Source organism: Amphiprion ocellaris, chromosome 7, assembly GCF_022539595.1.
Source record: "Amphiprion ocellaris isolate individual 3 ecotype Okinawa chromosome 7, ASM2253959v1, whole genome shotgun sequence".
Classification (NCBI taxonomy): Eukaryota; Metazoa; Chordata; class Actinopteri; family Pomacentridae; genus Amphiprion; species Amphiprion ocellaris.
In genome coordinates this window covers 30251934-30276673 of record NC_072772.1, presented here as the reverse complement: position 1 = coordinate 30276673, position 24740 = coordinate 30251934, and the positions used below count along the sequence as shown (strand labels likewise).

At 41.5% G+C, this 24740-nt stretch overlaps 2 protein-coding genes across 3 annotated transcripts in view; both read right to left on the bottom strand.

Moving 5' to 3' along the window:
* zmp:0000001236 (mastermind-like protein 2) overlaps window positions 1-3007 on the bottom strand; it is a 35287-nt gene extending 32280 nt beyond the window's left edge. The window contains exon 1 of the mRNA XM_023262786.3: window positions 1005-3007. Within this exon, the coding sequence (XP_023118554.2) occupies window positions 1005-1415 (411 nt within the window). The 5' untranslated portion in view covers window positions 1416-3007. The remainder of the gene's footprint in view (window positions 1-1004) is intronic.
* A 2108-nt stretch (window positions 3008-5115) lies between these two features.
* The window catches only part of gab2 (GRB2-associated binding protein 2), a 33707-nt gene continuing 14082 nt past the window's right edge, over window positions 5116-24740 (bottom strand). Inside the window, exons 2-10 of one of the 2 annotated variants that reach the window (XM_023262760.3) lie at window positions 23465-23765; window positions 12657-12885; window positions 9806-10401; window positions 8958-9055; window positions 8496-8775; window positions 8265-8355; window positions 8029-8131; window positions 7789-7911; window positions 5116-7682 (exon numbers count right to left, since the gene is read on the bottom strand). In XM_023262760.3, the coding sequence (XP_023118528.1) occupies window positions 7536-7682; window positions 7789-7911; window positions 8029-8131; window positions 8265-8355; window positions 8496-8775; window positions 8958-9055; window positions 9806-10401; window positions 12657-12885; window positions 23465-23765 (1968 nt within the window). In that variant the 3' untranslated portion in view covers window positions 5116-7535. The remainder of the gene's footprint in view (window positions 7683-7788; window positions 7912-8028; window positions 8132-8264; window positions 8356-8495; window positions 8776-8957; window positions 9056-9805; window positions 10402-12656; window positions 12886-23464; window positions 23766-24740) is intronic. The other variant, XM_023262761.3, reaches the window with a different exon arrangement.

The window sequence follows — 24740 nt, the reverse complement described above, 5'->3', positions numbered from 1 at the left end:
CCAATGAAAGAAAATAACAAAATAAATCTCACATCTCACTGGCTGCTCCCTTAACAGATGCCATACAGGAAGTCAGTCCTATCAGCACTACCAGGCACACAGAAAGCTCAGCTAAGCTTCCCCTATCCTGCCCACTTACTCTGCATTCTGTGCAAGGCTCTGCTCTTATGGGAAAACATGCAAACGACATAGTCCTTTATTCTCAATATCCTTTCCTCTTAAGGTTCTCAAAATTTACAAAACGAGCCTTGAAATTACTCACACATGGTCATGTAGCTCTTTACCTAACACAGGATCACTCAAACAAACAAACGCTCTTGTTTAGAAACACTTTGAGAAGCCCTGTTCAATGACAGGTAGCATCCTCTTGAGAATCTGTCAAGTTGTGCAACACAAAGGAAACTGTCTTTACTGTACCGCAAAATGAGATAACGGTGCGTATTAAATGGGTTAAACAAGCCACAGAAAGCATCTGCATCCCTCTGTTTGGATCAGCTGCACAGTAAAGATGTCGACATGGTTTGCAGTAAATACAAAACATCCCCATGACCCAATGACACCAAAACCATTTCCTTAGCAAGGATTGCAAACAAGCATGCCTGTGTCACGCCATTTAACTTCAAGGGCCCATTTAATCTGCAGTATCAGGAACCTTGAGTGTATTGTTCACATTTTTAAAATGCTTTTTGTGTATACTTGGCTGACAAAAAAAAAAAAAAACTGTCAAGAGTCACAGCAGAATAGCTCTAGAGGTATTTGTGTAGAAACATCAATGGAGTGATTAATGCTCTCACCAGCATATTCGCATATTTAAGCACAAAAAAATGCTTGTCCTGGCCTGAGTTTTGTGGAACTATGTGGGCATAACTAAGTGTTTTATCACAACTGACAGCAAATGCATCACTATCCTCATCACCAGTGGCACAAGCTTCATTATCACAGCCATCATCATTACTGGTGGTAATTATAATCACTATCATCAATAATGATGACCAAAAACTCACCGCTATACGCGTGGAAATCTTCTGCTCGCCCTCTGGTCCCTTCTGCTCTCCGTTGGCCCTGATGTACTCTGGAGGTTGATGGTTCGATCCCCGGCTGCCCTTCGCCTTGCGGTTCCCAGGCCCTTGGTGCACTATGTTGAGCAGGTGAAGCGTGCTCTCGTGCTCCCGGTCGGAGCTCTCGGCCTGACCCCTCTGGTAGCGGTTCTCGCAGGTGGAGTGGTGCCTCCTGCACAGCTCGATGCGGGCGCGCAATCGCTCCACGATGGCGTTGTGCAGCTGTGGCACCGCGGAGCCTCTGGAGGTGGCCACCACCGGCCCGTTGCCGACCCCACCGGGCATAGCTCCCAAACCGACCCCCAACATGGGTACGAAAGTGCCCGCGGCAGACTGAGCGGGGGTCGCCTCTCCCATGCCCGCAGGTCCCCGATAACTTTATAGAGACTGAGGTCCACTGAGCTTATAATGGACCACAGACATGGAAAAAGAAAAAAAAAAAAAAAAGCAGCCGTGTGGACTCAGCTATGATCCCATGTGGAATAAGAAGAAAAAATACTGCTAAGTCACTTTAGAGAATGTGTTTTATGTTAAAATGTTGCACAATTATCTTGTCAGGCTGATAGGGAATTATATAAAAAAGATTCAGGTAGGATAAGGTCAATATAAACTCATATTATGTTCCACATGGGCATTAAAAAGTCCCGAAGTTACAGAATTGCATTAGGGATTCCTCGAGGGTGTTAAGTATGTCAGCTTATAATTAAAAGTGAAATGATTTACAAACATGAAAAGGGCTCATGGATTCACAGCTGGAGCGGATCTGTTAACGAGCCGACCTCTGCGCACAGATAAATAGGCGATATTCAATATGAATCCCTCGGATGATTCAAAACCACAGCACGCACAACTTCAGTTTCACCGATGGCTCTTCCTGCTACATTTTCAGCTTACAGATCTCTAATGTGCCACACTTATTAAACACTCAGAGTATGAGGAACACGAGCAACTAGAAATTCAAAGCGGTCGCCAGAATAGGAGAATCTACAAACGCACAAAATCCACTAAACTTCAAGACTCACGGCATTTTTCCTCTCTTTTTTGGGTTGTTCGGAAATTAGTCCCTTCTCCGACCTGTCTTCTCCCTTCATCTGGATAAGAAGAAGGATCTGGTTTGGAAATAACAAGTCAAAAAAAAAAAAAACAAAAAAAAAAAACAGGCAGCAGAGACGCAGGAAGCCGTTGCAGAAAGCTATTGAGATCCGTCTCAAACAGTCCATTGACAATCGTTTGTCCGTGTGGTACACCGAGGCAATAGCTGCTATACACAGACCCTCATTGTATGAACATTCCTCTTTTGACATGATGCACTCAGATGGATGCAGCGGAGTCCAAACGCACACTCTAGTGGAGTGAAGGGGGAACTGTCCTGCAAAAACCAGGACCTCATTAATGTTTGTTGAACAGAACTTGCAGACAAAAGTGAGTTGTGAGGCAGAGATCGTTCAGAGATGGTGTTTGAGATCCCTTAATATCACGTTTGGGGAGATTTGGGTCACTTGAGAAGACGCTTTATAGGTTTATTGTACTTTATGCTCCAAGGCCAAACTGGTTTGCATGTGGTGCGTGTGTTTTCATACTGAATTTTTAATAACATTTTGTCCACTGGGTGTCAAATCAGATACAATCTTATAAGAGAAATGGGGAAAGCGGACTAAGAAAGCTTCTGGCTGTGGTCAAGCATACAGATCCCACAGCTAAAGCTCGGATACACTAAGAAATAAAACTGCATTTACAGCCAAGTTCCAATAAGATCTAATCTGTTTCGGGTTGGGTGCCAGCTGCTCTGTTACCTCCCCTGCTACTGAGCCTCGGTGCCACCAGCTCCAGCTGCATATAAAACAGTGAACTCTTACTCACCATTTCCCTAGAATCAAGGCACATAAAGCACTCTTGCATGTGGGTTTACGCAGAAAGGCCGTTTTTTCCCAAAACATTTCATCTAACTTCGTGCATGAAGCCCACAAACAAAATGAGCTACTTTACCTGTTAACCCTGTACGCGATTGGCTCATCCTGACATCACGTGGTCCCGTAGGTGTTGTCCAAAGGAGGGTTGGCTTGTGGTTGAAATTTTAGGTGAATTCAGGCTTTTTAACACCTTGCTTGTTTAAATGTAGAGCCTACCTGTCTAATATAGAACTTGACTGCTCAGTTATAGTGTAAAGAAACACCTTTGGGTGGGGAAAACTAGGTTTATTCAGCTGCGTTTGCCTGAATTTTACCCCCTCTCAAGGTGAGTCACTGTATCAGACATACTTTCATTCATTCATCACCTGCTAATTGAATCTGATGATCACAGTGGCTTTAGACTTTACCACCATCTAATACACTCGTAGTGGAGGCCTAAGCATCAAAAGGTTTTACAGCCACTGATTCGCAGTGAAACTTACAAAAGCAAGATGCATATTTTTGTGACTCAGAAGGAAAGTTAACAGAGAAAAGACACACAAAAATGAGGAGAATGGGTTAAGGCCATTTAGAAAGAGACCAAGAAGAAATCCGTTCGTTGGAACTCTTGACTTGAATTGCTGCCCTTTAAAAAGTAATTAAAATGTCCTTCAGTTGTTGAAAGTTCAGCGTCCTGCTCTGGGCTTCTTTGGCATGAGAAGAAAGCCTGGCCATCTCTACATATCTTTAATCACACACAAAAACACAAATCCCTTAAAGACTCATACACATGAACTCTGGAAAATGTCCTTATGGATTCTGAGAAACCCAAATTCTTAATTAGCAGTATTTTGTAGACCAATACTGGCCAATGCTGCTACTATTATTGAGAAAGCTGCTCAGTCTACAAGCGGTAAAAGAAAAGAAGTATTGATTACATTTAATAGTTTGCTTGTTTAGCTGCCTCTCTTAGTCACATCAACTAATCTGTCACTGGAGTCTTGGTTGACCAAAACATGTTTAGCCGATTAGTCATTTTAATTCTCTTTATGGGAAACAGCCTCATGTCCAACTGGTCATTACTGGAAAGTGATAGTCATATCTTGAAGCACAATAGCATTCATTTATTAGATAGTTGACTCAATAAGATCCTGGAGAAAAACATTCTTATTTTATTCGTACTTCAGTATAGAAATATGATGTGTGAAGCAACTAATATTTCTAAGTTTTTCATATGAAAAGAACTGGAAATATAAATTACTACTGGCTATTTTATGCTGCATTATAGATCCACTGCTATGCGTTTTAGTTTTAAAAACCCGTCATCTAATACTTTATTAATGTCAACAGATGCAGCTGCTACTTTTCACAACAGGGGGCAGCAGACATCAAACTTCTGTACATTCTGTGGAGGAAGGAAGATATTTTACTCAAATACTGCAAAGAAAAAACACAACATTTCAAGTCACTTATCCAAAATATTACTTAATTTAAAGCACTGAAATATTGGCAGGAAAATGTAGTCAAAGTATGAATGGAAAAATCAACTTGTTATGTAAAATGGAGCCATATTTACATACTGGACACATTTTATTCTGTCATTCAGTATATATACCTATTTATGTCATTTGTATATCCACGCACATTCTCATTTACACATTTCTGTATCACTCTTTTATATTCTGTAGTTTTTTTCTATATTATATTTCATACATTTTTATCTTATTTTATTACTTTGTACCCTAATATTCTATTTTGTCTAATTGTTTATTCCTTTATTGAATCCTCTGTAAGGCCTCTGTAACAACTTACTTTCCCTCCGGGGATAAATAAAGTCAGTCTAAGTCTATATTGCATAAACCTGAAGCAAAATTTAAGAACTATACTGGTATTATAAACAAACCTGGCCTGCATGTAAAACATTGATGTGAAAAGTAAACAGTATCTATAGCTGCCAGGTAGATGCAGTTGAGTAAGATGTGCAATATTTCCACCTGAAATGTACTGGAGTAGAAGTATAAAGTACTTTAAAAGAGATAGTACCAGTACTAGTTCTCTTGTAATTATACTTCCCATCACTGTGTAAATTACAGCATCAATAAAAGTGTGTGGCTGAGAGGTAAATAGTGGTATTGGTTGCGGTTTAAAGAGGAACATTGACACCAAACTTTCACTTCTTGATTTATTCTACGTCCACAGTTAAAGTCTACCATAATACAGGAATAACAAAGTCTTGTATTCTCATGTATCCCAAATTAACTGTACCACATTACCATCACACTGGCGTCATTTCTCATATTGCTTCAAAAAAATCAAGACAGTTTGCATACATCAAATGTTAGTAGAGAGAAGGTTTCCTTGTTTGGCTGTTGTTTTTTTTCCTCTAGTCTTTTTTTTTTTTTTTTTTTTACAATGATCAACTGCAAAACACACAATAAATTAATAAATTAACACACAAGCAATCTGCAAATGCTTTACAGTAGTAGCAATAACAGTGGTTAAAAAAAAAATCATCTCTACAAGTACAGTACGTCAACCCAGTGACAGTCTGACAGTAGATCTGAGCAGTGTTCAGTTCCATCTCGCCCAGTCAGGCTGTCATTTAACATACTACAACTCACAATCTACCACAACACATACACAGCTCTTCTGCTTACGGCGGGTCTCTCTAGATAATAAATTACACATCCACTTCACTTCAGAGACTGACAAGGAGACAGGCTTTTCTTCAGTCTTTTCTTTCCTCTCATGCTCTTTGTGAATCACAGTTCACCCGGGAATGGTTTTGCCAGTGCAGCTTAAACTGCCAGCCATCCCATTTCATGAGCAGATCACAAAAATTCGATTTGGGAATTTGAAAAGGAATAAAACACACACTGTAACAAATCTTAGCTTAATATAGCCTGATCCTGTCCTTAATGCATAACACTTGCTTACATGTATCAGTAAAAAATAATGATTAAAAAGAATACAAAAAGCTGTAAAAATGGTAGAAAAACATTAAGAAGTAAATCTTAGTGAAATAATCAATAACACCATCTCGCACTGCATGGCCTCACTATTCTTATTAAGATCAATTAGGAATTCACCCTTCAGTGGTTCCAGCCCACAATGAAATACTGGACTTAAGTTGAACTAGAAACTGATCATTCAGTTGCCCTAAAAACAATATGGTCCTTTCTCGAGTAAGATTGTGAATAATTAAATTTCTCCAAGGCAAAATGCACAGTCGAAACTGAAATGAAAATTTAAGGCAAATTAAACAGAAAGAGTTTAGGAAAAATTTAGTAAACATTCTTTCCTCAACTATTTTCACGTGACTAGGATCACTGGCAAATCTTCAATGTGGCAGGTTGCCTTTGCAAGAAAAGCACAACGTCACATTGCTATAATGCACTCTTTGTCTCAGACAAGTGCATCGAATTTCTACCAGTCAACAAGATGCACTGCAAATATGTCATTCTATTAGTAATTTACATACAGGAAACAATTATTCTTCTGAGACACGGATGTAGTGTGTGGCATATCAAAGCCCAAAGACATAAATCAGTGAATTGTTGAGTTCTGGAAAACATAAATATGCTATTCTCCATCCTACAAAGCTTGTATTTATGGTCTCTGGAGAGAGACCGAGCGCTTCTAAACTACACCTCCTACTTTATGTTCAGTTCCTGTAATGCAAGAATTTTCTTGGTCAGTGCACATTTACAATGAAATGTATTAGAATATTACCTGAAGAGAGTTGACTGAAGTCAAACCCATAAACATACAAGATGCTTCTTCATCTTGTCTGTCTTGTTTTCTTCATTCTGTACACTTGGGCATAACTGACTTTGTACCTGTGTTGAAATAATTGGCCTGCCATCCAGCCTGACAGCTGTTAAATATGGTTTGGGCTCATACTTAATTGAAACCGAGGCAACAGTCATGTACAGTTATCATTAGGGCTTCTGACACAGGCCTTTGCATATTTGTATGGCTATATTTTTCCCCCTCTCCTCTTACCAGACATGCACTGCTAAGCTGAAATGATTGCCCGCAGTGAAAATAATCTCTTCACTGCTTCTGCAAGACTCAGCACAAATGATAGATTGAAGTGAACAGAGAAAGTCAGCCTGCATGCCAAAATTGGAGTGCATCTTGGCATTCCTGAGACCAGTAACCGTACTCTTACAGTATATTAATATGGTTATCGACCAGTTAGCCTCTGCTGCTCAATTAAACGGCAGCAATTGAGTAAATTACCAAATAGATGCAAACAAAACCGTTACAGAGGGGTGGGCGGGACCGCTTCAATCAAACAATGTATTTATGAAGAATGGATTGATAGTAAGGATGATATTTTCATACACATTATTAATTGTCCATACACTGTTCTAACAGTCTGCATGAAGAGCTTTGGCAGGGCACTTTACCTGTATGGCCTGATATCCTGCATGCTAGCGGTGCACTGCAGTAATAATCATCACAGAGAACAGGCATAGGATAGGCTATGGCTTTCTTTCTTAAACAAACCCAAACGGTATTCATAATGATACAAACATGATACTGGAGATGCTCGACTTTTGTTGTTCTGTGTAGGTCAGTGTCAGGACTTGACCCCCTTAGCAGGCTCAGCAGTAGACTGCCGCACATCTGTCCACTCCTGCATCGTGCTCTGCAGCGCCTGCGTCTTCTCCTTGTCAACTTGCACGTAGTCCACCTTCTCATCTGAAGTCACAGAGGATGTAGAGGGCTGTGGGGCAATAAATGAGGAAGGAGTGAGATTCTGGCCTACGGGTGGATTGTTTTTCGGTAGCAATAAGCCAAACACCGTTAAGTCTACAGAATCATCTGCTTACCTTTCTGTGTGGGCTGGGTGACCCAGGCTGGAAGTCCAGTGCTAGGTAGTCCACGTTACCACACTTCCTGGGGGCTGGGCTGCTGGTGCCACTCACGGCTGGGGAGGTAGATGCTGGGTTCTGCTAATGGGACAGGAGAGAGGTTTCACTCACACAGTGCGTAAGAGAAACACGGCAACACAGGATCATTAATACAAAGAACAAGATGTGCTCTCCTCCCCTCCAGCTACTGGGACTCACCATAGCCACATAATTCTCCTCACTGTCTGCAGAGTCAGTGCTGGTGATACTTTGTGTAGAGATGGGTCGACAAGGCTGGGAGGACATGGAGTTCATAGCAGGCCTGAAGCAAAGCAGGCAGAACTGTGAGTGACCTCGAGCAGAAACAAAATGCAGCAACAATCTGCACCATCAAACTGCATGTGTGTGTGAGTGGTCCTGGGTAATCTACCCTGAGTGACTGATATAAGACTCACATGGGCCGTGTCCAAGACATGGTGACTGGGCTCTTAAATGGCAGCTCATCAATGATCCCATTGTTCTTCAAATCAAGAGGTGTTGGCTTCGCTGTGAAAAACAAGAGCACATTGTCAACAAAAGTCGCGGTCTTGACAAAAACAATTAACAATACAGACCCCGGAGCTCACTTGAAGCCAGAAAGATGTATATATTAGAGAATAAAACTGGGAAATCAGTCAGAAACTCACATTTTCTATTAGGTTTGAGGTTGCGGTTGATGGGTGGTGGTGCAACATCACTGAGACGACCTGGCCTGTGACACAAGGAGGCGCTGCTCCCCTTACGGGCAGGTAATGTTGCAGAGAATCCTGGGAAATCAAAGTGATGTGGCCCAGGGCTCATAGGAATGTAGATATTCTTAGGACTGTCAGCCTGAGCAGTGCCGAGTGGTGAGGAGCCAGGATTCATGGGCACGTAGTTGTCATCTGAATTGCCACTGTCTGAGCGAGTCAGAGGGGCTTGGGTTCTCTGGTGTCAAAAGAGACAGAGGGCACATGTCTTTCTCAGTCTCTGTGGACTCAATGTTGCAGGAAAACTGTAACACTCCGTTGGAATAAATATAGTAGGAATGCATTTTCTGTCTCTGCAGCTTATGATTTTGTACTGACAGTATCTATCCTAGGAGGCAGTGCAGTTAAAGAGAGACTCACCAGGTAGGAGCTGAACCCATCATTGACAGACTCCACGGACTGGCCTGAGTTGTTGAAATGGATGAGACGATGATGGCTGTTAGTTTCAAAGGAGGAGCCTGTGGAGAGAGGCGAGGAGAGAAATCAATATTTACCACTGCCATCAATTCTGAAAGGAAAAAAAAAAACACTACTCAAGTGAAATAGCACAAACACACACAGATATTGTACAACGGAGGCCAATTTAGAGAAAAATGATTGGCATTTTAAGAAGTGAACTCGTGTTTCCAATGAAACAAACAGAACACAAGTGACACTTCATTAAATGCTTCAGTGGATTATAATTAGTCTTTGCAGCACAGGTGTGTGAACAGCCTGTAGCCTCACTAACAGGGGTCACAAGCCAATTCTTGTCGCTGGGTATACGAGGCCCGAGCATGGGCTTGGCAAAGCCACGAACACAGCAAACTAAGAAGCCATGCATTGTGTCTGCGGGTGCTTTTTTTTAATTGCTTATCAGCCTGGAACGAGGCATTCTGGAGCAGGCTGTATGGCTTGAATTTCATTAGCGTCTCAGCAGAACACTGTCTACTAGACTGGGCTCTTTGTCTCTGCTCAGCTGCTAGCATTAAATCAGTAAAAAGAGAGATAGAGGAAGAGAGAAAGAGTGAATGAAAAGGGGAGAGGAAACGGTGTCGCTAAGTCACTGCAATACCGCAAGCTTGTGGACTGATCAAACCAGGGCTGAATTTGGAAACAGGAAGCAGATTAAATACATGATTTCTGTGCGAGTCTGCTAGTGTAGTGTTTAGAGAAACAAGCAGCATTTAGAAGGAGAGTTGTAGGAAAGCAGCTAAAGGTCAACGTGCCTCTGTGCAGCCTGATGTTCTCGACAGCAGGTAGCGTATTCCTGCGTGGGATGACCGACGCTGCAGACGTCATCTCTCCATTCTGGCTCCCTACTGACTGAGGACTCCCCCACGGCCCCTCAGACCCCTGGCTGGGTTTCGGGGGCCTGGGAGGAGGAGCACAGGAGGACTCAGAGCTGGAGGGTGTCAAGGCATTGTGATTCTTATCAAATGTCCGGGGAATCTGATAAAAGGAGCCAGGCGGCGTAGGAAGGTCGTAATTGTCAGGCGAACGGTCGTTGCTGTGCATGGTGGCGAGGGCGTTGCAGGGCGTTTTGAAGGTGTAGACCTCCTCATTTTCCAGCTCGGCATCACCTAGAGCGCTGTGAGCCGGCGACTCGGAGCTGTAACCCCGCGGGAGTACGTAGCAGGCCTCCTGGGGGGAGTCATCATGCACGGGTAACTGGTGTTTTCCTGGCTTGGGAAGGCTGTAGAAGCCATGCAGCTGAGCACCCATGCCATTTAGACAGTGTGAAAAGCCATAGGAGAGTTTCTGAACTGCAGAGTCACTTCCAACAAACACATTGCTTCGTGTGGCCTGGGAGAAACTGGCACTCCTGCAACATGGGCAAAGACATACACATAAGCACAAGTCTTTTCACAGAGCTTAAATGCTTCCTCACAGGCAGGCATCTGTCTCATACCTCAGTGCCAACCTATTTTAAACAATGCAAAAAAAAAAAACAACCCAAGTCCTACAGTAGTATTTACTATAATGTTGGTGTAACTACTCAAACAGCCACTAGATGGTACCATAGCACTTCAGAGAGAACTTCGACTTTACAGGCGTCTGCATACATTCAATGCTCAACATACCTCCTCATGCAGTGCCTTTGCACATTAATGCAATTATGACACATGCATTAAGCTTTAGGATGTTTAACATTTCCACCAATGGCCAATTTATTTACATGTTTTGGGCATGTTGACCAGCAGAGGACATCCGTGGTAAGAAGTTAAATGCTGCGACTTTCCCAGACTTTCTCAGCCTTGGTTAGGCACCCTGGGGACATGCCTCATTTATTCTGCCTCCTTTGTAGGGCTTGACCTTGAGTGCCCACTCGAGCAACCATACAGCTTAGACATTTCTAGGCAGTTAGTTGAGCAGTGGCCCGTCTTAGCTGGCCAGTAAAAAATAGAAGATATCCTCAATGAGTCATTTCTGTACTGCAGAGAAGATCATATCTGCTAGCCACACTGCGGGTTTCTTCAGGTTATGTTACATTTGTATTATAAACATAACAATTTCGAATGAATAATTTACTTAATATTGAGATAACATTTTGCTCTTTCAAACTCAGTTTCTTTTTCGCGTCAAACGGCATGCAGTGTTTCACAAATTTGTCTTCTTTTGTCTCCGGATTTCAATCATCAATTAATAATTCTGTTCACCGTCTTGCATCGTTGTAGTTACACAGGGCCCTTTTACATAGATTAATTCATACCACTGGTCATCAGACCTGTGAAGTTTCAGTCTGACATGAATCATACCCTGGCACCAGTCTTAATTAGCAGACTCACGAAGCAGAAGGTAGTGACAGAAATATCCGCATAAATATCCGCATAAAGCTGATGAGATGGAGTGTGAGGTTTGATTTCCTGGGTTTCACAGAGGTCCAGTACGGCAGATTTATGTGCAAATCATGTGGCTCAGAGGGCAGCTCTACCCGGGGAGCGTCCAAACCTATAGGAGTGATGAATTGCTGCCTCACCCTCATTGATCATCTGCTGTGCCGGCTATCTGCTGAATGGCATCATTATTAAGGCCTGGCTTTTGATTCGTAGAAACGGGCACGATGGCAGTGGGAGGTGAGGTGAATGTTAATGAAAACTCAGGAGTGCATTTAATATAGGCGCTTGGCTGTTTTCTTCTCCTGCTCAGCATATAGCTGACACAGGCATTCATGTGCATATGGATACAGTTACTCAATATGTATTCACACCTCTTGGCTTGTGCATATCATGGGTCAAATTACAGATCGACTTAATCGTTCAAACACGACTCTGTTTCATGGCCATATTCAGTGTACGGCAATTTAGCATTAATGTAATGAAACACTTTCATTTTTGTGGTATTTAGCGTAAATTAGTATTCTGCTAGGTACAATCTGTGCAATAATAATACTCTATGGGTATTTGTATTAATCAAAAAATCTGCGCAATACCAGTGATATGTGCAGTAGTTATTTTTAGAAGTAGCACTAGTATATTTTGGGTTTTTTTTGTTTCTATGCTACATTCCTCAAATGTTTGCACTATCTTTGCTGTCGTAATACTGCAAATTTCCCTACTGTGGTATTAATAAGGCTTATCTTCGTTTATCTTATCTTATAATCAACTAAAAACGAGTATCCATTTGATTGTTTTATCTTTATACTACTTATCCTTTCTCCAAAATAAATGTGCTTACTATGTTAGAAAATGTAATTCACATTGCCCACCCACACATATTCCTATCATCTGTTTTGCTTCCAATTCAAATTGCATTTTAACACTAGTCTGAGAGATTTCGCTTCTGGATTGAGACTTTTCTGCTACTGCACTAGAAACAAAGTAATTATGGAAATCTGTAAGTGTGGAAATATTCACCTCAATGTTATGCTCTGCAACCTTTTAACAATGCTTTACCACATGCACTTGAACACACACACACACACACACACACAGCAGCTGAATAGTTCTCCCCCCTATAACAGTAGTTCTAACCCTTAGGGGCTTCCAAGCTGAGGAAGCTCTGTAAACCTGTATGTTGACCTGCACTAACAGAAAACAGGAAACTGACACAGGACGCCTGAGGGGTCATGACCTTTACCGTGCACTTTCTGTCTTCCTGCTCATGCACTGGTGGAGGAGGAGGTAGTCCTGGGGTGCACTGTTGGACAGCGAGCTGTGGTGTGAGTGGCGCACAGGCACATCAAAGGTGAAGAGCACTGGCTGGCTGGAGTGGATGGGGGCAGAGGACTTGCGTTCTCCGGTCAGGGGACCCATTGACCCGGTGACATCTGCTCCAACAGACCGAGGCATATGGTGTAACCTGCCATCTGCAGACAGAAGAAATTGGAGAAATTGATTATTTAAAGGACACGTTTTTTTTCACTCATTCTCGGTTAGTTTTCTGTAGACTGCACATGCCATACAGTCTTGTGCGACAGAAATGAATAATCAGCCAAGGAGACATCCCTTACACATTTGAATTAAAAGTACTACGCACAATTCACCTGATGGTTTTGGGCCTTTACGTGACCTTGCATTACATGGTTTTTGCAGTCCTGCATTTAGTAGCTTTCATCCTACACTCTAATCAATAGAGACGAGGGATCTGTCTCAAAGGAGGAGAGAAAACAGTATCCTTCTGCTTTTCGGACTGCAGAGTGCAAGTGGTTGAACAGCACATGATCCAAGTTATCCTTTTTGACCCGGGTCAATGTGCTTCATTTGATTTTATTGAGCTGACCATTGTTTTCCACTGTGGGACTGTGTGAACAACATGGTCTTCCAGTCTTATTGTTTCTGAGTGACATCCCTGATATTTCCAATGAAAGAGTACAAAGAAGAGACAAACTGGAGATGGGGATGCTGGAAATAGACTGGGCAGGGAGCCAAAATGAGGAGGTGCACACTGAGCTGTAGGAGTAGAGAGTGGGCGGCCCACTGATCCATCGACCCATGGTGCTGTGTGCAACACTAGCTGATGGGGGAGAGGGAAAAAAAACTCAGCCACTGCTGAAAGTAATCTCTCTCTTTCACTGGTCCAGTAAATGCAAGGTTTTGCATGAGCATGTTTATGTGAGAACAATGAGATTTGCTGCAGCCTAAAGATTAATTATTTAAGTACAATAAATAATTGATTATCGTTTAATCTGATATAAAAATAGTGAAAATGCTAATCATAACTTCCAAGAGACTGCTTAACAATACTCTGGGACCAAAAAATATTTACAAGGATATAAAACAGAAAAAATAGATGTCTTATAATTTTAGAAGCTATGACCAATTAATGTTCGGCTTTTCCATACCAAATCTGAAAAGTAACAACATTTTTTTTCTGCTTTTTAATGCAGCTCGCCTATCCTCCAACATTCTCCTCCTTTATCAGACTTTTACAAGGAATGCTACGGGTCAAATTGCCCTTTAAGAAGAAGGCAATGTTCTGTGAGTCATGTTCTGAGCCGAAAAACACATACAAATGTGGTGTGTGAGCATGTGTGCATGCATGTGGGGCAGTCTGAGGGCGGGGATATTCTGCAGTCCAGTTTGGTGAATGAGGTCACATCCACGCCTGAGGGGAAAAAAGGCTCTGCCATGGAGTCTTCAGGCCAGTGGACACCAGCGAGATGTCCAGGCCCACAGCTACACAGGCAGGGACTCCCCCCAACGATCCTCAATTACGCCATTGTTCTGAGCGATTCCACTCTCCCTAGGCTGGTTAGGCATCATCTCCTTTCTCCACAAAAAGCTTTGTAAAAGCTTTCATCCACTGCGGTCAGTACTAGGCCCACTAATATGGGTAGATATATTGATTTGTTGTCAAAAGACAGTTCCTCCCCCCCTGCCGGAGTGCAGAGCTGCATTCAAAAACACAGGCAACCTTGATGATTTTGATATCCAAAAGACAATGAAACTTTAACAAGAAAGTAAAATGTGATCTTGTTAATTTTTGTAGTATGTGTGTGTGCAGTGATGTTTTTTCTGTGTGCTCTAAAAGATTTTCAATTAGGGACACACGACTGTCAGAATCAGAACAAGATGAAAGATGACTGGTCTAGTCTGCTGATGGAATAGCCTACATGGCTCATCACTGACACTAATGGGCCCGATGATGTATGTTACCACTGGGAAACAATTCCATTGACTCAGTAGAACCACAGCGTAGAAATAGAGAAAAGAGCGGAAAATAAAAGCACTAAAACTTTCCCACAGATGCCCCTGGTAATATTCTCTCTACTGTCTAATATACTGAGACACTCAGTGTCAGGTGGTAAAATGTTTATTAACCAAAGTGAGACGTTGTTTATTATTCTACCACTTACCAAGAAAAGCAATAAAACTGGGACGGACTAACACAAATAAAATAAGGGCTAATTATGTTTTTTTTTTTTTTAAATTATGAGCCTGATGTCATTACCAGAAATTGTTTTCGCTACAATTAGGCAGAAAGCTTAAAATCATACAAGGCAATATAAGGAGACAAAGTGTTCTTTCCATTAAGCTCCTCATCTTGAAAATAACACCCGACTATCAACAACAATGCAGTAAAAGAACTGCTTTGGTTGGTGAACAACACGTGGCTATTTTGGTTCAAGATCTCCTAAGTTCATGAGCAGTTTTCCAATTATGTTGTATAATACTTCACCTACTGTCTCATTGGGTCTGTGGTCATAATCTAATAGAAGCAGGCTGCTGGTCTCCAGGGGCCAAAATTAGATCCATGCTGGATCACTCATGACAAGAAAGCCTTTGTAGGGTTCTCATTTCCTCCCCATACGTCCAGAATTAGACGAGGACATCCGATAATATAATCTGAAATTTTACATGTAAAATAGAAAATACCACTGACCTATCGAACTGAAAGGAAGGATTTGAATTTTTTTTCTATACAGCACCTTCTTCATCATCACTGCAACTGCACCATTTAAGTATTCCATTAAAAATAATTATTTATTGTAAACTCTATCCACCTGCTTTCAATTTGAGTACTACAAAAATGCAATTTCTTTAATGGTTTCATAAGAGATTGCACTTTAAAATATAGCCTCGGGGCTCAAGAGATATGTCTACAGGGTGCTCTGGTGGTGGGGTGTGGCCATCTTGTGACACAAGGGTCATGCAATAGGTTCGACGTTGAAGTGCCCTTGGGGTAAAAAAGGCATCTACCTGTGTATGTTAACTTGGAAATGTGCACCTGTTTAATGATTCAAATCACTGCTTACCCCAAGTATATACATTTATATGCATTATCTGTTGTGCTAAATGGATCTGCAGGGCCAGTCCATAAAACAGCGTCTCCCAGGAGGCCACACTGTGGGGTCCATTTGCATGTGTGGTTAGCGGGGGGTTGGGAGCTCTCCATGACAGACATAACTGGATAAAGCAGATGCTAGGTTGCTGCCGAGACGGGCCACGCCGACACTGAGGGGACTTGTTAGCACTGAGGGAGTGCGACACTTCACAGGAAGGAGGGAAAATGGGGTTCCCGCTCTGCTAGTTTGTCTGAAGTGAACAAAGCTACGAGGTTGTTTCATTCCCCCTTAAAAACAACACAAAATAAGCCAAGCAAACACTCAGGAGCATTCTCTTGATCACATTACTCCCTGTGTGAGCACCAGCACTTGACCACACTGCGACATCAGTTTTCCTCAAAACACAGGACTAATCAATCACCTAAAAGGCTAGGGCTTGTCAGGGCTAATTAATTACAAAGTCTGGCTAAATTCTAAAACGGCGGCTCATTTTCGAGGCCCTGACCTCATTTCTTTATGGTGATGGCAACATATATCCTGTAGCTGTGCAACAGTAGGTTGGATAGAGATGTGACAACTTGTGTTTTCCTCTCTCTTATCGAAAATAAGGACTTGCCCGAGAAGGGCTACAGAACTTAAAGATACATTTCTTTGCCAATATAGTACAAGTTTGGCATGGAAACAAAGAATTAATGATAAACAGAGAATGTGTTTGTTATGTTTGCTCTGAACAACAATATACTTTCGTAATTTAGTCAAGATACTGAGATAATGCCAACTTAAAGATGAAAAATTAGTCCCTCAATACACTACTGTTGAAAAGTTTGGGGTCACTTAGAAATGTGCTTATTTTTGAAAGAAAAGCAGTTTTTTTTTCAATAAATTTAACATAAAATTAATCAGAAATACAGTCTAGACATTGTTAATGTGGTAAATGACTATTCTAGCTGGAAAAAGCTGATTTTTAATGGAATATCTCCATAGAGGTACAGAGGAACATTTCCAGCAACCATCACTCCTGTGTTCTAATGCTACATTGTGTTAGCTGATGGTGTTGAAAGGCTCATTGATGATTAGAAAACCCTTGTACAGTTATGTTAACACATGAATAAAAGTGTGAATTTTCATGGAAATTGACATGAAATTGTCTGGGTGACCCCAAACTTCTGAACGGTAGTGTAGATACCGAACAGTCCATGTGATGAAGAAGGATTGAGGCAAAAAGAAAATGTAGAGAAACAATGACTTATTTATGAGCAGTTATATAAAACCATCTAAAATCTAAAGAGTTTATTTGAAGATATTTTGATTTTATGGCGTACTTATTTATTTATAACAGCAGCAGGAAACAATGATTCAATTTTATTTTATAACTTCCACATCTGCTTGGATGATTTGGATTTGTCACACTTGAAATTCCTGCTTTGCCAAGGGAGATTTATGCGTATCAGTCTCATTGTAGCTGGCATTTCTTCAGCACAGTCTCTGATGAAGAGAAAAACAAACAATGACCACAACTTCACTGTCTTTCTAGTATGTACCTCTTTCGTAATTGTTGGTAAGCCGAGTTTTTCACGTGGCGTACAAATCTCTTGTCTTGTTTATGAATGAACAAATGGGGAAGTGAGTTGATTACAATTCTCCCTCAAAAGTAACATTTTTATTACTTAAAAAACAGGCAACTGCATTGTCAGCACCATCATGCAGAAATCTTTTTTTAACCATACTAAGAGCTGTAGTCAACAAATCATGGATCTGGCTCCACAATGCTCAATGTGGACCCTCTGAGAAAATTTTGGTTTGAATAAATCAAAACTAGGCACTTTTTACTGCCTATAAAACTGCTTGGGGTGCTGTCGGAAAAGCTGATTTAGTACTTTTTCTCTTTTTCCAATTTTTCACCATCTTTAAGGGCAGCAGTCAAATTGAAAACCAATACCGACTTTGTCTTTCCTTTTCCTAGGGACAGATAGGAAAACAGACCAAATGAGGAGGAAAACAAAACAGTTGGAGATTCGTGCGAAAGATGAAACGAGACTGCTGACAAGTAAAAACCTCGTCCCTTCGTTGAGATTGTCCTTGTTTCTGAGTTCAAACAGATGGCAGAGAGAGGAACAAAGCACATGATTGACGAGATGACGTTCCATTCATTAGATTGTGCTCAGGGGTGGGTCTCTCGGTGAGCAGACACACGCCGCACAGCCAGCCATCGGAGTCTGATAACAAACAGTGCTAACACTCATCAACAGATTGTGGAAACAAGAAAAGCACACAGCTTGGTGTGTGTCTGTGAAAACAGAGGTGCTACAATTACTGGATAAAACTCCCTACTGCTGTCCAGTTTCGCTTAGAAGCTCCTGATTTTGGTTATCGGCATTTGTTCAAAACCAAATGAGTAACTGTACTACTGTACTGAGCTCTTATCAGTCTATTGAGCGGTTGAATTGAAATTATTTCTATGAAAGCTAAAGACATCACTAAATCATTTGCATATTTTAAACATCTACATGCAGGTGGACTTCTTTATTTTAACAGACAGAAATATCCACCCTTTTCTCCCATGATTTTGATAACGGGTGTGCACAATGCATTCTCAAATCTCTGGTTTTCAACAATAAATTTAGATTCTGTCCGTGGTATTGTGGGATGAACAGCAGTGGCAGCAACAGAAAACTGTCCTAAGACAGCTCTGTGGCAGCAGAAACCTGACCTCCCAGTGCCATGAAGTCTGGTTATTTCAACAAAAATCGATGCAGTTGAAGGGCACTTTGGGAGGGGAAAAGACAGGCATGCATTTACAGAGAGAGGAAGAAGCCATGCGAGAGGGAACGTGAGTTGTATTTACATGATTTTTAAAAGTGCATGTATGTCTGTTTTTTCTAAGCTTTTATGCATGTCAGTTACGGTTACACCTCTTGTCTGTTTTTTAATTTGTACAGTTTTACTTTCACAGAGGGTCAATTCAAGATATTTTTCCACACATACATTTGGTTTTAATTGTTTATTGTCTGACCTATCAAGATCTCTGTCAGTGGATCTGAATTGCTTAAAGCCCAGAAAATCTAATGTCAAAAACTCAACTTCACAGAAACAACTTTTTAATAAAGAAATTGTCTTTTTAAACCAGTATGAACAGGAGTTCTGGTAACAAAAGCACATCTGCAAAGACATAATGCAGTTATGTTATTTTGTTATAACAGCAGGTGATCTTAATCTAATCACATTTTTAAATGAAACAATTGTGGAAAAAAGTGTCATTTTAAGAGCTAGAATAATAATAAAAAATAAATCAAAAACTTTAGCACTCTTATAATTCGCAAATATACACTACCGTTGAAAAGTTTTGGGTCACTTAGAAATGTCCTAACATTTTTTTTTCAATGAAGATAACATTAAATTAGTCAGAAATACAGTCTAGACATTGAATATCTCCATAGGGGTACAGAGGAACATTTCCAGCAACCATCACTCCTGTGTTCTAATGCTACATTGTGTTAGCTAATGGTATTGAAAGGCTCATTGATGATTAGAAAACCCTTGTGCAGTTATGTTAGCACATGGATAAAAGTGTGAGCTTTCGGGCACCTGTATAGCTCAACGAGTTAGGCGGGCAACCCATGTACAGGAGCTGGTCCCTGACGCAGCGACCCGGGTTCGAGTCCCGCTCGCTTTGCTGCATGTCGGCCACCTACTCTTCTCCCTGCTTTTCTGTCTCTTCACTGTCTCTACCTAATAAAATCAAAAAAAAAAAGAAGTGTGAGCTTTCATGGAAAACATGAAATTGCCTGGGTGACCCCAAACTTTTGATGTGTATGTGTGGGAAGGTGTGTTCACATCATAGAGAAACAGAAACAATGTGAGGCAAAGTGAAAGACAGACAGAATGACAGCCAGAGTTGTGTAACAATAAACTGCCATGTGTTTCACTTGGCCGTCCTTCCCAACAGTCGTAGCTTATTACAGGCAGAAAGAAGCCAACTGCGACTGACAGAAGGTACGTTCAGAACAAGGTGCTAAAATACCTGATGCTGCCAAATAACCCACTAAAGTCCTCTGAGTAACACAAACACCTCAGTCCTCCTTAAGACGTACTATTGTCTGGCTAAGCCCAGTTAATCCCATTCACAACAGTTTCAGACTTCCTATTGGCACTGCAGCTGTAAGAACAGTTAATGTGACACGCTGCCCAGTATGTAACATTACAGCAGTCAAACACAACAGCACGTAGCTCAAACACCCATGTCGAGGTGTTTGAGTCCGGTTAGCATGTTCTCTCTGTCTCTGTATGGAAACAAACATGAAATCTCCATAACATAAATTCGTGTTTCTTCTGTTGTCTCAGTCAGCTTACGTAATTTCCACAAGAGGAACTAACTTTTTGTCTAGTTTGTTTTCTTTCAAGAGGGAATTCCCAATCTGTTAGACGACACGCTGCCTCAGATCTGCAGCTGCCCACTTAGAGAAAAACCCACAAAATATATTTACTGCTAAAAGATGTTTAGCAAGTTTTATTCTCCGTTGAACTCCAATTATCATTAACACATCTGGGTCTTTTCTTTAATCTGGAATCATAAGACCGGTTAACAGAGCAAAACAAAACAGTTAATGTGTTGCTGCTTTAAAATTGTGGCTCAGCTGAACATGAAGTACACATTCGTGGGTGATCGAGATCAGAGAGGTTGCAGGAGGAATACTGATGCTGGCAGGAAGTCACCAGCAACGCTCCTCGTGCTCCCCCTTCATTTCTTTTACAAACACTCACAAATACACTCACTGGCATCACTGTCAGCATCAATACACCCTGTGATTGACAGGTAGTTTCTGCCAGTTGAAATGTGGTGACAGCGTTTTCCAAATGTGTGGGGAATTTACACACGGCAAGACCGTGTTGTCAAAAATAGAATTTGTTGCCACATGACTGTAGTATTCAGGAAGCTTTTCTTTCATTTACTCACAAATGCACACGGCTTTCATGAATTCCTTTTGGGCAAGAAACTCAGAAGCTGTACTGAAATGATTAGATGGTTAGTTAATTGCTTAAAAAAAATGATCGACAACAATTTTGATTATCGGCTAAAATCCAATCCTTTCTTTGGCAGGCACCTAATTAGTTGTAGCATCCGTATAGTATTAGTCTAATCCTTACCCAAATAAAAGCCCTTGAAAACCCTTTAAGGCAAATCTGTAAAAATAAAATAGACTTGACTAGGAGTATTGCTGGCTCTTTAAATGATTAAAAATGCATTTTAGTTCCATTATACAGCCTGCAGTTTCAGCCATGTAGCATGATTTGTTGTGTAAAAATACACATTCAACACTAGCCACCCTGACAGTAGGCCAATGCTGATGAGAAACAGTGGAGAGGAGGTGAGCATTTCTTTCCACTGCCACATAGATACCACACAAAGCAGCAAGCAGGAATGATTATGACGAACAGAATCATGCATGAAAGTCAACAACTTACTCCTTGGAAAACACTGACTTGACAGGTGTCTTGTGCAAAGCTGTTGTTTACAAGGGAGGTACATGTTGTGTGGACTGATCTTAAGATGTGTGTGGTGATTGTGTATCTATTCAGAAGAAGAAGAAGAGCATTCCAAGCACACAAAGCCACAAACAGACTCAGCTGGTGGATTTATCGTTTCAGAAGCAGCAGGTCACCTCTGAATGGTCTTAATAACCACGTCAGCATAGGAACCAATGGAGCACAAGAAAATACCGAAGAAGATCTTTTTAAGTAAGGCTTGCATAAAATGTTTCCAAAATCCTTTTCATGTCTTTCTGAAACCCTCAGAAGAAGGTATTAGCTTTGGTGTGCAATGCTGATCAAAGTCACGTATACCAAGACAGCCCTCTGGCACTATTAATAAAAGAAATTCACCAGAAAAAGGAACTAAACATTTCTGTGAAAACCAAAAAAGCCTGATATGGATTTCTTACTAAATCTACTGTAATCATTCGTGCAGCTGTCATGACATAAGCCCTTTCTCTCCCTGAACTCTCTATCCCAGCCACACCCTGCTGGCTGCAGTTGATACAGTTTCAGACGTATAACGGGACCCTGCTAATTACTCAACACGGACCATGGGGATCTCCTCATGATGTGAGGATTATTACACTCTCCACAGCTGTTTTTCACTGCACAGCTGGACATATTGCGTGTTACAGGTGATCAACCATGTGCACAAAGATTAACGTCCACCAGCTGCCAGATGGCGGGAAAACAACAGCAATCTGGATGGATAGGAAGAAGAATAGGAGAGTTTTTTGTTATTGCAAACTATTGTTGATCTCTCGTGTTTGGCAGAGGGATGCACAGATGCTCAAACCTCAGGTATCATTAGCAAAAATAACAGCAGCGACACAATACGTTCATGTTTGCTCTGTGAAAACATATGCCAAAAAAAACTGTCCAACAATAGCGTGTTCACCCATAAAGAGCTCACTCCTTCACTGCTACTTAAGGAGAACACTTCAGTATTCCTATATTTAACACTGAATCATCATTTTGTATGTGCAGTGGTTTTGTTTTTTTAATGGCAAGAGATCATAGCAGAGCATAATTTAGGTAATTAAGGCAAATGAGCTTGAAGGTAAGAAGACTGCTCCTCTCAGTCCAGACCAAAGCTGCTTTACATAAGAACATTACTTCATAAACATGCTCTCATTAGCATGTCTAGTCTGATAAGTGCTTTTATCCTACATGCTATACAGAGCCACTGCTGGACTCATTTCTTATCAATAGTAGCTCCAGAGGGAAACAAGCCATTCTCATGCACAACAGGTTTAAAAGAGAAGCTCTGGCAAAAACAAAAAACTGATATCTATATCTATCTACGTATATCGCCTAACTAACTTTTAAAATGTCCAGTATCTAGAATAAGAATTTCCATCATTCTGAATACTAGAAGCAGAGATCAGACCTTTTCTTTAACAAAACAATGAGGATGAAAATCAATAACAGCCCCAGACAATGGCCATTTGTTTGGCACGGATTGTTCCCATTACACTCTCTCGAATAACAAAGACGGAAAAAACGCAATTGCCAATGATATTATGCGGATGAGCCTTTGCGTCTGACTTTTTGAGAAAAGTAAGATGCCAGCTGTTCCAAATAACATGACAAAGAAACAGTGGGTGGCTAATGAAAGTGAGGTGTTATGTAGCGAAGATAAAGTACACAGTATACTGTACATTTTGTACTGTATGTACTGTACATATTGGATGGTTTACTAAGTCTATAAAATGCCAGAAAATCAATTATTTCCCACAGTGTAAGCTTACATCTTTAAATTACTTGAAATCTCTGACAACGGGTCCAAAATTGAAAATCTTCATAATTGAGAAGCAAATATTCTGATAAATTCTTTTACTAACAAATCATTTCAGCGCTACATAATACAAGAAGTAGGTTTCACAACCGTAGCGACTAAAAATACCAAATCATTTGCAAATCTAAATCTAAGACAACAGCGAAAGCAGATCAAAAGGAGACTGATTTCTTGGTTAACCAAAAACAAGGTAGCTAGTGATACAAAGTGAGGTCACTTTATTCCATTTGAGATTTCTTTTACCCAGCTGAAGATAAAAATGAAGCCACAGAGAGATAAATAGAAACAGAGGCAGTGATAGAGCAGCAGAGATGGGTCAGGGTTCCCTACCATGGCTTTCGTCCGACTGGTTGAAACCACACAGCTGGCAGATGGAGCGGACCCATTTGTTCATCTCCTCCTCAGTCTCGGCTACGAGATAAAAAGTGCGGTCTGAAGTCTTGATGTCAAACACGAAGCTGTCCTGGAACTCCTTCCTCTTAAAGGTCAGGCCAGCATCCACCTGCTCGCAGCAGTGCAGGTCGATGACCCGGATGGGCTTCTTCGAGTGGTCGTTCTTGTAGTACTCCAGAACATCGGGGTCACCACTCATGCGGCCGCTGCGAAGGATAAACCAGCGCTTTTTCCATGCCTGGAAACGAGACAGAAACATAAGAACACCTTCTCAGGACACACAAAGAGAACACCCACCCTGCGAGCCGGTACAGTCACATCATCTATGTGTGCTGATGGTTAATAAAAAACCTAATATTTGAACATTTTAAATACATTTTAATGAAGCAACACCATCTGCAGCTCTGTTTGATTTCTTACTGTGTGTGATGCAAAGTGTTGCCGTGGTAACGCACTCAACAGCTGGACTTCAGTTGTGGTGTTAACTGTTGATCAAACAGACAGACTTTAGAGAAAAGTCTGCTTATTTGAGCGCACGTGCGGTTGCGTGAGGGTTGCGCATGTGTTAGCGGCTGCTGGGGGGTGAGGAGGGGGGAGGCAGCAGGTGTTTACTCCCTCCCAACGTATTTCCTGTGCTGATATCCCTGCTTGAGCTAAGAAGAAGCAGAGCGCCGCCTCGACAACTTCACTGAAACACTGCCGGTTCCTGCCACTTCAAGAGCCGGCGAGTGACGCTGCTTCGGCCCAATCGGAATCGAGCCCACGGCCTCTGCATACGAACAAGTCACAGGATTTTCATCTGAGAGTGTAAATAAGCATCAGTTGTCACGGCCACACGAAAGCCAGCAAAAGAACGCGCTCAAATAGGAAGTCATGATGTAAGAGCGAGAAAGCTGCAACGTGTTGGCTTCACACCAGTGGCACTGTTGTATTCGTCAACTGGAAAAGCAGAGAGGAAGAACAGCGGCCTTCAATGCAACAGCTCCATATGCTTTTCCAGTGGCGGTCTAAAGGGACTCTGTGTTCTCTGTGCACAGAGACAAAAGAGGAAGATAGACCAGGAAGAGAAAGGGGGAGTAAAGGAGGGTTGAGGGGGGTTTTTTGGACATGTGCCAGTGATGCACTTCCGCCAGGCAATGTCTCACATGCAGGCTGCTGACACACAGGATCCTGCAGGCCCCCTCTCCCTCCATCAACACAGACACTGCCGCAA